A 12579-nucleotide genomic window follows, 5' to 3' on the forward strand; every position below is an offset into this window, starting at 1 on the left:
AGCAAGTGAATTAAACCATACCATTGACTGGGTGGCAACGCTGTCGGAAATAAATCGCCGCTTATCGTTAATGTTATTGATGCGTCGCGTCATTGTTTTGTTTTGGCACCTCATCGACTCACCTTATTGATATTTAAGAAACTATGGGTTTTCTATTTATACTCAGTTGGATATCATTAGCTATACAGATCACCTTCATGACACTCTCCATAGGTATGTTAACAGAATCTGATTACGTGCCCTATTTCGTACATACGCCTATTTTCAGTTGCCGGACTTTACTATCTGGCTGAATTGGCGGAGGAGTATTCAACGCCAGCACGACGTTTTATTCTTTTTATGATAAGTTTCACAATTTTCGTCTATATACTGCTTATTTTCTTCGAGGATTTTCCGTGGACCATGATGTCGTGTGGTCTAGCGGCACAGGCTTTTCATTTCTGTATAATGACTAATTTCCCATTCATCCAATTGCTTTCGGTGTCTTTTATTGGCTCGCTGGCGATGCTGGTGATTAATCATGTGCTCGCATTTCAGTATTTTACCAGCGTCTACGTTCCTTTTACACAGGTAAGCGCGTCCAGATATCTAGCAGCAACTTGTATTTTTCAGCATACGACTATTTTTTTTTTAAAGGTGCTCGCCTATTTCACTGTCTGCTTGTGGATGGTTCCCTTTGCACTCTTCGTCTCACTCAGCGCCAACGACAATGTGCTGCCCACAACGATTAGCACCAATGAGCGACGTTTAGGCAGCAGTAATCCGGATGTGGTCAGCAACTACTTTTCGCGCAACAAGAAGCTTGGATTGCTCTCGTTTTTTAACTATATTAAGGAGACGTTGCTGCCGGGTCGCAGCAAGAAATCATTTTAGGCAGACACCAAAGATCCTGAGAATCGATTGGCATTGTTCCTTGTAAAGGAACTCAAGAACCTTTAGTTATTTATTTTGTAATATACCCTTTTAACAAAGTGTAGTAGTATTAATATGAACATGTGAATTGCATTATGCAAACTACTATTCCAAATAAGTTCTATCTACTCTGCACCTTGACGGTCCCATCTGCCATGCCAAAGTAACATTTGGTTGCCATGTCCACAAACAGACCAGTCTCCAAGACACCCGGTATCATGGATATTGCCAGATTTACCTCGTACCAATTGTATTCGCGTTTGGCAACAAATCTCCAGTCCAGCAGAAAGTTGCCATTGTCGGTGACAATTGGGCCGGCCTTTTTTAAGGCAATGCGCAGCTGCGCCTCGCCGCCGAAGAGCTCCTCGATTTTATGCTTGATTGGGACATAGGCCATGGGCGCGACCTCAATAGGTATTCCCTTGCACCATTGCTCGCCTAGGCGGAGAGATTTCTTAGTGTAGTCCGCAATGATTATTACACTCTTCGCGCACGAGGCAACAATCTTTTCCTGCATGAGGCAACCTCCGCCGCCTTTAATGAGCACCATACCGCTGTCGACCTCGTCGGCGCCATCAATATATACATCGATCCGGCAGTTGCGATCCAAATCGCCCAATGTTAGATTATGATCAAGTATCAGCTTACGCGCCTGATACGATGAGGGCACACAAATCATGTCGGAGAGGGCGCCCTCCTTCCACACGCGTTCCGCAATGCGATCCACAACAAATACTATGGTCGAACCGCTGCCAATGCCCACCACTTTGGTCTCCTCGGTCACCCACTGGTCAACGGCAGCGCGTGCCGCTAGCTTCTTGGCTGCATCCAGAGCAATTTTCGAGTCCATATTGGAGCAGAATGTGCGTCGTAAGGCTGTCACTTGCAAATCGATGCTCGATCTTATTACAACTGAGATCAAATGTGGTAAATGCGGTTGCAGTAAACCTCGGCACAGCAATAAGGGCTTCAACATGTGCTTCAGCAACTTCAATGTGACCCGGCTTCAGTATGACAAGTAAGTTCTCACTGCAATGACACTAGCTGAAAATTATTTTTCAAGACAAGTCGTTTGCTTAACCGTCTGCGGCAATATTTGGCTTAATTCTGGCTACTTTCAGCAATTGTTTTCAAAGCATAAGCTAAGTGCTGCTAAGTTTTTATCGATTATTTTATATAGTCAAATATCGTATGAAATCATCGCGGCAACGCAGCATTGCCATTTGAAAATTTAAAAGTAACTTACCGTTACATTTCAAAAGCTGATAAATTTTTTTAAGCAAGGAGCACGGGGAAATTTGTATTTAATAAAATGCAAATTGTATTGATTTGAATTTATTTATCAAATTATATGTGATTAATTAATACAATTAGGAAACCTTACATTTTCCGATTAAGTTTGTGGCTGCATAAGCTTATGCAACAAATTGAATGTAACAATCTTTGGCGCAAAGAAGCCACCGAAACCTTTTTTTCCCTTATGATAGATGCCAAGTCCAGAAATTGACATTGCTGGATTGGTCACGACATCCTGTACATCGATAAAGGGTACGGTGCTCTGTGCGGCATCCATGTCCATGCTGCTGCTTATAAATTCCATAAATTGATTATTTTTCGATAATGGTACAGATTTAACTGTTGTTTTGGTCGGCTTATTAGGGTTCTTCAGTAGGAGCTTCTGGCGTGGTTTATCCGCATTGTTGCCCAGCCAAAGGCTGTTTACCTCCGGATTCAGTAGACGTCCTGTGGTAAAGTTGAAAAGGCTAAAGCGCACCGCCAAATTGAGATGTTTGTCGATGACACGAAAACGGGCGCCTGTAACCACAAGGGAGTCATTTTTCGCGGTTATCTCATCCAAACCCAGCGAACGGCTCTCAAAGGTGAGCTCATGATAGTCAAAGCCGTTGCGTATGTCCACGTGATTGACATCAAAAGACTCCAGTGGTATCCAATCCAGTGATGATTGATTAATCAAACCACCTGGCAACAGTTCACCTTGCTGCAACTGCAAATGGAAGATACGTTGATCCTTTATAAATCGCGCTCCAGTGACAATCTTGTTCTGCTTAAAATCGGAGAGTGTATCGCGCAAGCTAAAGAAGCGATCGGACTGCGGACCCGGCTCGTCACACAGACAGAAACAATAGTGACAACGCCAGAAGAGATAAAACGACCAGGACTTCACCCGATTGGAGCCGCGTGAGCAGACCAAGTTCTGGATGCCGTCTTCATCAATGTTCAGCAAGCGATCATTGTCATAGTGTATAAACTCGTAGCGACGCGAACTGTTTCCGTAGGATTGGCAAACGTCCATGTTCGAGTCAATGAAGCGACAGCTGTGCACGCGTCCGGCACATTTTGGCTGATCATTACAGAATTCGTTTTTCTGGCAGCCGGTGACGCGCACGTCCTGGTAATCCTCGCAGGATTGGTAGCAACTCGACTCAGTATTTAGGTTTATCTCATTCTCTACGTAGCCCTGCATTAGGCGTGTGATCTCGTCGTATGTCTTCCCCAGCACATGCTCTCGCGGCCTGGGATCACAGCGCCAATAGATGCGTCCTGTATACGCCAATACTTGCCGTAGAATCTGCTGAGAGTGCTGCAAGCGTTGCTGGTATTTGCTACGCATTAGCAACATCTGCTGAGTAAAGTTACCCAATCCAAAGTCACGCAAGACCATCCATGAGAATTCCAGCATGATGTAGCCCTTAATCTCTATTAGCGTTGCCTTCGTGTACATATCATAGGCGAATTGCTGTGGGGATCGATTGGAGGCGCATAATTGCTCCACGTCTGACTCATAGCTGGACACCAGCTTAGCGAACAGCGATTGGGTGGCATTATTTTCGGCTTCACCGTAAATGTAAGTATGCAGCATCTCCAGTAAGTAGCCAATAGAGCTGGGCCCCGGTTTAACCGTCCACTCGGCAAAGTTACGCAATGTATAGGGATTCACATTATCCTTGTATTTATTATAGTCAATCATATCCCGATAGCGTTGTAGAATGCTTCTGGTTATATCGCCCACATAGGTCATCTTGTGGGTTAGCTCAGACTCGGCGTGAAATTCACGTTTCAGCGTCTCAATTGTCATGGTAAAATATTCCGCCTGTTTTTCCTCCAAATTACTTATCTGATTGTTGACCTGTTCAATGGAGCTCATTATTTGACGCTGATTTTCATTCATTAGCGGTATATCATTGCTGTTGCCCAAGGGCAGATCTTCTATAAGATTCCAGGCCTTAAGTAGGCTGCTCGACAACTCGTGTATTAGTTTGATTATGTCCACCGTGTCGGCCACTATATTGGAGCTGGCCACTCTCTCGACAGACATTATCTCAAATAGTCTCAAAATCAAAAACAGCATCCCTGTGCCAAAATGTAGTCGCATTTCGATGTGGTTTTCTCAGTGCTGAAAATTATTTCATTATAGTTTTCTGCCTAGTAAGCGCGTTTTTTTCTGTATGGACATACACACATGTCAGTGTATAAAATTACTTACTTGAATTGCAGCCAATAAAAATATGTTTATGTTATTTTTGTTTATTCACAAAGTGCCGCCTTAACGCTCACGTCCGATCTGTTCGCTGGACTTTCTGGCTTTGATACTGAGCAAATGCAATGCAAACTTATATGTATGTATCATTGAGTAATAACACTAACCAAACAAACAGTATTTGAGAAAAATTGAAGTTGTGCGCAGTTTTGCTTGTCGGACACATACATTTAAACGATTCCTAAACAAAAGGAGAGAGCATTGAGAGCTGAGAGTAATTGCGAGCGAGTTAAAAATTAACAGCGTTGCCCTTCTGTCGCACAAATCATATGGAAGAGAGTGGGCCAAGCACTTTCCTGTAGAGTAACTCACTTACTCGCGATTTTGGACCAGATGTCACTGATACTTTTTGTGCCAACGTTTCTTTTATGTGATGTCCAGTCTATATGTTGTTTGCTTAGTGGTTAGTGGTATCATTGAGTAATAAAGAGCCATAAAGCCATGGCATTCAGATCATAGGGTTTCGCGCCCGACATCATATATTATGAAGTCACAATTTATAGAATTTTATTTCTTGTGTATATATTTCTACCTTTATTACGTACATTTAAATAACTTATGAATATGGTCTTTTATAGACAATAATATGTTGACATAGGTTATAATATTATCTACGAAATGATCGCACTTAAAAAGCCTTGGACTGTGACGTCACATGCGCAACAGAACGTTGCAATCTTCTTAAATTCATAAGCTTTCCTTGGCTTGGCAGACACAACTATTTGGCGGGTCGCGGCTTTGATGCTCTTTTTTATAAGAATGATATATAATTTATAAAAAAAAAACACTTATTATTGACTGTACTAATTGTTGCACACTAAATACAAAATTATATTTTATATAGATATTAAATAAAAATGTATGTATTAGATGGTTTGGTATATTTGGTTATATTGCTTATGAAAAGTTAAAATACAGAAGCTAAGATCGTATGCCTCATAGGTCTCATAGCCTCAAACCAAAAAGGGGTAGCGTGGACAGAATTCTGGTGTGCGATTTGTTCGTTGTCGAGTCGTTTGTTTTGGTTATGGTTGTTGTTGGTTCTTATGGAACATATTCGGAAGTTGTCTTTGATTTTTTGGGCAACAGCAGTAGTAGCTGCTACATGTTGCGCTTGAAAGAAGTATTTCGAAAAAGGGCTCTTGATTCAAATATCTTTATACCATTAGTATATATTTATTGGTCAATGAACTTAAATCTTAAGGTATGCTGTCGAATCTCAATATTGGAAAAAAACTCAAAAAAAAAAAAATCAAAATAATAATCGATAATATTATATACGAATATATATACGCTTAAATAAGCTCACTTAATCAACAAATGCGAGTTGACGAAAATGCGCCAAAGTACACAAAGGTACAAAATAATAGTTTTGGATGCAATCGGAACAATGGAGCGCATACACTTTGCACAACAACAATAACAACAACGTAAATACAGAAGAACCCATAATACAAAAGACGTTTAAAGTTAAACGTTCGCCTTGATAATGATAAGAAATGGCTGCAAAACCATTAAAAGCATTCCCATTTTGGCTTAGATGAGTGCGAGAGGGCGAAGCGTCAGCGCTGACCAATGAAATAAAATGAGGGGAATCCCTCTTGAATGGCCGACCGCATCTGGTTGCAGCTGTTGGAATATTCCGTCTTAGACGTAACTGCTTGGATTATTTCAGTATAGCATTTGAAGAAATTTAATACTTTTAGTGCACAAAGCGAAAACTGTTGAATGGCATTGCGATAAAGCTGAAAAGCAAAGCACAATCACAAAGGTGATTGCAGTTTTTCCCTTTCAAAATGGAACACAAACTGAATGCCATGCCAAATGCAAAGAGACTAGCAAAAAACAGAATCGTAAGAGGTAAGCAAATGCCAAAAGATTTGTGTTAATGGATTTCACATTTAAAGAAATGAATTCCAAATGCAGTACAGAATTAAAAAATAGTTGCATTTTGCATGCTTATATAATAACTATGAACATGCGACAGACTGTGTATCATTACAAAATTGGTAGAAACCAACAGAATATTCATTATATGATTACCACGTGCAGGTTTTTAAAGTGTCGCACATATTGTACACGATTGTCATTTAACAGAAGCGATTGTTAATTTAAGATGATTCCTAAAACGGGCTGTAGACGACATTAGTCTGAGAACGTCTGGACTAGTGCATAAAACGGCAAATTATCTCAGTTTTGGCATATAAATGTAACATTTAACAATAAACACCTTTTTTTTGTGACTTGTCCCAAGCATAAAAACGTTTACTTAGCATAACTAAATGGTATATCATATATGTATTAATGGTCACCTAATTAGTCTGTTGACGAATCTTGTTTTTAAGGTTATGGCATCCTTTGGCAAGGGTATAACAACAGTGCCAATGCAAACGTCAATTAAGTGAAACAAAAGTCCTGTACACACACACCTACACACACACAGACGTGCACACACATGTGGGCAGCATAAAAACCGGCAAATGCAAATTGTTAATTAAAGGAATGCATTGTTTAATGTGCCCCTTGTGGGCCACACTCCAACACCTGCATCCGTATGCTCTTTCACCCGTCACCCGCCACCCGCCACCCAGCAACCAGTTCCAGTTCCCAACGCCCGCTCAATTACACGCACAAACTTTGCACAAAAACTTGCAAAGGGCAGCAATTGCAAATGGAGCCGCGACCCAGTTGTGTTGCCATCCGTTGGCGTTTTCCCATTATAGCGCCTAAATAGAGAAGCGCCATTGGGGGAGAGGGAAAATATGATTGCAGGCACGGCTCGGTTTTCTTTCTTTCCTTTATTTTTTTTTATTTTTTTTTTTTTTGTGCACGCCATCGAATCAGAGTTATGATGGCATCTCCATGGTCCTGCTGATGATGACAATGTCAGCTTGGTGGCTTGGCTTGACTTGGGTTGTCTTGCCTCTGCAATGAACGACTTTTTCGATGGGAATAATTTATAATTTGATTAGCACATCGCTGACTGCACACGGCAAAGAGCAGAGCAGCCGAGCACCGGGGCGTAAATGGAGGCGTTCAAAAGTAAAACGGAAGTGCATCTGAGCGCATTGAGGCTACCAAAAAGGCATCGTCCATTCTAAGCCTTATCTCATCTACCTATTGAACATGCAAATGCTGGTAAGGGGGAATCACACTCCGTTAACCTCCTGCCAACATAGACAATGACAAATGATGATGAAGTGGCGCCCAGCCCGCTCCAAATAAAAGGTTTGAGACACGGACACTGTGTCTGGCACTCGCCTAAAGTTTAGCTTTAGCATTCAATTAATATTACAAGTGGCGTTTTTATTGGCACCACAAAAAACAAAGGCCTTTGTGCTATAGGGCCATGATAATCAATTTGTATTTGTGTTGTTGTCTCTGTGTGTGTGTGTGTGTCTGAGTGTGTGGGAGGATCAGAACAACAAACAAAGTGAATTTGCAAGTTTCACGAAATAAAAACATAAAACAAAAAAATACGACAATTTTCAGCCGGTCGAAGATAAAATACCCTTGTCATTTGAAAGTGGAGAAGCTGGAAATTGCATCGGTGAAGATAACTTCAAAAACAAACCGATAGTTCCTTTAATACAATATGATATAGTAGTAGATCTTGTTAAGAATTTGTTTGTATGTGTAGCATAGTGTAACTATGTCAGGTTTGTTTAAGATACCATATTAAAAACCGAAATATTCTCCATACAAGAACATCAATCCTATGCCAGATACACGATATAGTGATCCGATCCAAACTGCTCCGATATATAGACTTTTATATACAGCAGGAATAAATATACCTAATGGATTCGGAAATCTTTCTTTCTATGCCACATTTCATGACCAATTCATAATACCCTCTACAAGGGTATAAAAAGAAAGGCAAACACAGCTAGAAAAGCAAGGCTCATACACTTAAAGGATTCGCCGCTCAAGAAACGCCCCCATTGAAATTTCTCATTCATTCATTAAACAATAAACAGAAAATTCTGCTAAAGGCGTGGCATCTTTGGGGCTGAACAAAATAGATTAATGGCCGCAAACAAAGCTGACAAAATCAATTTATTATACTGCAGACAGTTGACCGCATAAAATAAATATTTTGTGCAGACATTTGGAGGCATTCAAGCAATGCGAAAAGTTAATATTCAAATTACATTCATTCATGCATATTTCAGTTAATTTAACAGGCAGCATTTTGGAGTGAGTGCTTTTCCGCCCAACTAACACTTAAAAGTGTTGCCTGTTGCCTAACTGAAAAACAATTTATTGCAACTAAGTATCTATGGTAAAATCAACACCATGCCCAGGGGCGTGCAGCGATATCGATATTTTTTGGCGTTCATATTCCGATTTAGCTGTTTCACCTCCAAACGCTCCTGTATAAATTCTCGTTCGTAAAGCTCACGCATGCGTTTCTGTCGCGTTTTAGTGATCAGCGCCTGAGCCGTCTTAAGCTCGAAGCCGATGGGTTTCAGGAGGTTGTTGACAACGGAACTGCCGCTGGCGACTGTCGTAAAATCCCGCTTGGCAATCAATGTGAGACTGTGTAGCATGATACGGGCATATATTTTTATGGTGTGATAATGGTATTTGTTTATTGATAACTTACAAATTAGGTGCCATTCGTAGAAATCAAATATACCAAAAGAAACACTAGAAAAGTGCACAAAAACGAATGCACAATAATTAACAAAGAAAGAAACAATAAAAATAATAAAGTTTAAATATACAGAAACTTAAAAATCTAAGTTACATTTTCAACTGAATTTTCATTTGAATTTTCAACTAATTTATGTCTTAATTTGGCCATTTTCAATATGCAATTAAAGTGCTTGTCTGTTTTATCATCTGTCGTTAATGTCAAGCCATGCCAATAATCATGGCGTTAATTAACTGAATGAAATTGCCCTTTGATTGGGCAACGAGATGGCTTGGGACGTGGAGGACCACACGAGTGTTTGAGGCCGGAAGGAAGCCGTTGAACATGGGCGTAGAGTAAGTACTTAGCCGTGTTTGTCAGCTCCATTAAAGGTCAGCAGCCACAAGCAAACAGACAGATGAGGATTGGCCTATATGTCCGATCCGATTACAAACGCTTCAATCAATTACGAGTGCGATTTTTAATCACAAGCACACAAATCGCAATAAAATTTATTAGATACGTAGTTCAAGTCGAGTGGGCAAACGGTGAATGATGACAGCCACTTGTAATTATCCAATGCCCTTAAGAAACAATTCGGAGTTTTCATTAGTCTATTAGAGCACAGATATGTAACTAAGGGACTCGCAATTGCAGCTCCCGGCTAAACAACTTCTTTCAGCTTTTATTATACCCTGAACCCAGTCAAAATGGCTAAATAGGGTATGACATGCGAATGTATGAACAGACAAACAATGTTTCTTTGGCCACATAAAGTGTATTTATTTTCGATCAGGACGACGAATTGAGTAAATCTAGCCAAATTTTTGTGAACGCGTCAAATTTGAAATATATGCTCCATACTATTCGCCAGATTTTATGATTATTTTTCTTAACATTTCCGCTCGTTTTCATTATATGGATAAATATTGAATTTGGCATGTTTATTCTCGTATATTTCGTATATATAGAGATTAAAAATATTTCATGTTTTTGCGTTTTTGCAAATTAGGGCATGTCCTAGTCGGGCACTGCAGACTAAAGCACGCCGTCTTGTTTCTTGGGCAGCGTTGAAGACTAGGAATGGCAGTCAACTTAAAATTGGCAAACAACGAAAAGCCAACACAAATCGTTGTTCAGCAATTGCAGCACACAAGAGCTCAGGTGCGTCGTAAGGAGCGTGGGAAGGGGGCGACACTCAGGTGTGTAATTGCAATTCGAATTGGTCAAGTGTAACAATGTAAAGACGCCAATGCAGTGGAGACACTGACAGTACACACACACACACACACCCAACAAACTCGCTTCGCTTGCCACCTACACACACGTACACACACATATATATGTATAAGCAGAGCGCCGACGACGTTGGAATCAATTGGATCCATGAACTTATGCAGCCAACAACTGGAACTTTGTTGCCGGCCGACCGGACGACATGGCGGTGGAGGAAGAAGAAAATCAAATTGCAAATTGCAGTGAAGTGTCACGTGCATGGACACATTTTTGGGGCCGTTGCCAGGAACCGATGCCCCGTTGTGTAATGTCGTGACATTTGGGCGCGCTTTTGCCCTTTCACATGAAGTTGGGTTATTGCAATCGCCGCCAAGGCAATCAATGCCACAGACATGAACTCCCAAAGTGCATGTGTTATACTAGTGCAAAGCTCACTCACACTCACACACACACACACACACACACACACAGATAGTAAGGACAAAACACATGCACCTGCGTCATGCTGCACTTTTCGCTGCTTCTTTCCGGGCGGCTAACCATTCATTATGTTGACCACGCTGTCACATTTGCTACGTGACATTTTGCTAAATGCCCTCAAAAAATGGAAGACAGAGTCAAAGCATTGTCAGCTGCAAAAGCAAGCCAAATTTCCACCCCATTCCAAGCTCAGACAGCATAAAAAAAATATAACTTTGTCGTGCCGGCGGCACTCTAGAGTTTTAACTAAAAACGATCGCTGTATCAATTCTTATATATATTTCATCTATCTATCCATTAGAAAAGGTGGAATAAAACGCTGCTAAATGGATTGGCAATGGTGAAATAAAAAGCTTCATTAGGAGCAAGGTATATTACAAATACAGCTTCATTTAAGAATATTGTTTGAATTAAGAGAACGTTTACTTATTTTTATAGGAATTATATTAAAAACATTGGCATGAAACGCTTCGTTTAGATGCATCTAAAGAATAATGAAATGAAAAGTGGCATATTTCAAAAATTCGTTGAAAGGAAAGCTTCAATTGCAAAACGTGGAATTGAACCAATTACCAAGAAATATCTGTTTGAAACAGTGGAAATAGTTAAGTATTGAGCTTGGATTTCAGCATAGATATTAATTTATCAATAATTATCCATAAGTAATTTTATATTTTTGGATGTTTTTTCCGTTACTTATTACTCATCTTTAGATACTCCGTTTTATGGGTAATCACCGTTGCGCCTTGGAAACGTGAGCTTGACTTGAATTGGCCTTGTCGGGCGCTAATCGTCATCAACCGTTGGACCGACGTACTGCAGAATTGTTGCAGTACTTGATTGGGAAATTAGTGAGTGGCAGCAGTTGGCTGCCATTTGCTGGTGTGGGCGCCTCGGCATATCCATGTGATATATGTTAGTATTCTTGTGGCAGATTCGGTCAATCGCATTGCCATTACAATATACAAAGTTATGGCAATGATACTCTGGAGGAATTCCGAGCCCTGCATTGCAGTGCAGTTCAAGTTGCCTTTTGAGCTGTTGAGGATTTGTATCGAGATTGCTGCACAGTCAGCTTCAAATTACAAGCAAATAAAGGGCCCGGCAACATGGAGACCCAACCACCCACCACATCCCGCAATGCCCGGCCAGAGTTGAGTTATGAACGTGCTGGGAACAGGAAGCGCAACGAATCAAAGCCAGAGGCAACAAACCCAACACCAGTGGCTAGCACACAGTACAGGGTAGAGAAGGTAAAGTAAATGTGCAAACATTTATTTATGTGCCAGCCATGGAGCACTTTAAGGCACTTCAATTGCCCTGATTTGCCCAGCCACTAGGAGCAGCAGCAGTTGCAGCTGCAGCTACGGGGATTTCCCCGCTTCGTAACCCAAACAAATGCTGTTCGAGTGGATGCTGGACAACGCTTACAAATGACACTAGGCTAGCGTCTAGTGTTGCTGCCAGTTTGAATATGCATGCGTCTGTCTGCCTGTCTGTCCATCTGTTCTGTCAGGTAGTTTTGCCAATTCAAATTTCAAATTTGTCGGGAATTTGCAATTGCATTCTTGCCCATGCCCTTAAGCCAACCCCTGGCTATTGCCAGCGTGTGGCCCATGTGGCGTATCCTATGCGCACCTCATCTTCTCCTCCCTTTAGCGGCTTGCATTCCACAGCAATCGAAAATGGAATTAAATGTTTTGCAAACACTTGAACGCGTTTGCCTTGTCGGGGAGCAAACCCAACAACCAGC

At 41.0% G+C, this 12579-nt stretch overlaps 4 protein-coding genes across 4 annotated transcripts; 1 reads left to right on the plus strand and 3 right to left on the minus strand.

The window, feature by feature from the left end:
- The first annotated feature begins 54 nt into the window (after positions 1 to 54).
- Positions 55 to 971, plus strand: LOC6625624 (protein TEX261). Its single transcript, XM_002049032.4, has 3 exons — positions 55 to 213; positions 269 to 570; positions 637 to 971. Exons 1-3 carry the CDS (start codon positions 144 to 146, stop codon positions 871 to 873), a joined length of 609 nt encoding a protein of 202 aa, XP_002049068.1. The 5' UTR covers positions 55 to 143; the 3' UTR covers positions 874 to 971.
- On the minus strand, positions 897 to 2025 carry Rpi (Ribose-5-phosphate isomerase). The gene has a single exon (XM_002049031.4). It carries the CDS (start codon positions 1886 to 1888, stop codon positions 1034 to 1036), a length of 855 nt encoding a protein of 284 aa, XP_002049067.2. The 5' UTR covers positions 1889 to 2025; the 3' UTR covers positions 897 to 1033.
- Positions 2026 to 2250: 225 nt separating this feature from the next.
- LOC6625370 (uncharacterized) lies at positions 2251 to 4604 on the minus strand. Its single transcript, XM_002049030.4, has 2 exons — positions 4418 to 4604; positions 2251 to 4327 (listed from the first exon to the last, which is right to left on the minus strand). Exon 2 carries the CDS (start codon positions 4304 to 4306, stop codon positions 2306 to 2308), a length of 2001 nt encoding a protein of 666 aa, XP_002049066.2. The 5' UTR covers positions 4307 to 4327; positions 4418 to 4604; the 3' UTR covers positions 2251 to 2305.
- A 3908-nt stretch (positions 4605 to 8512) lies between these two features.
- Positions 8513 to 9237, minus strand: LOC6625369 (uncharacterized). The gene is made up of 2 exons (XM_002049029.4): positions 9081 to 9237; positions 8513 to 9013 (listed from the first exon to the last, which is right to left on the minus strand). The coding sequence occupies exons 1-2, from the start codon at positions 9092 to 9094 to the stop codon at positions 8752 to 8754; spliced, it is 276 nt and encodes a 91-aa protein (XP_002049065.2). The 5' UTR covers positions 9095 to 9237; the 3' UTR covers positions 8513 to 8751.
- Positions 9238 to 12579: the final 3342 nt, after the last annotated feature.

This window comes from Drosophila virilis, chromosome 5 (genome assembly GCF_030788295.1).
Source record: "Drosophila virilis strain 15010-1051.87 chromosome 5, Dvir_AGI_RSII-ME, whole genome shotgun sequence".
Lineage (NCBI taxonomy): Eukaryota > Metazoa > Arthropoda > Insecta > Diptera > Drosophilidae > Drosophila > Drosophila virilis.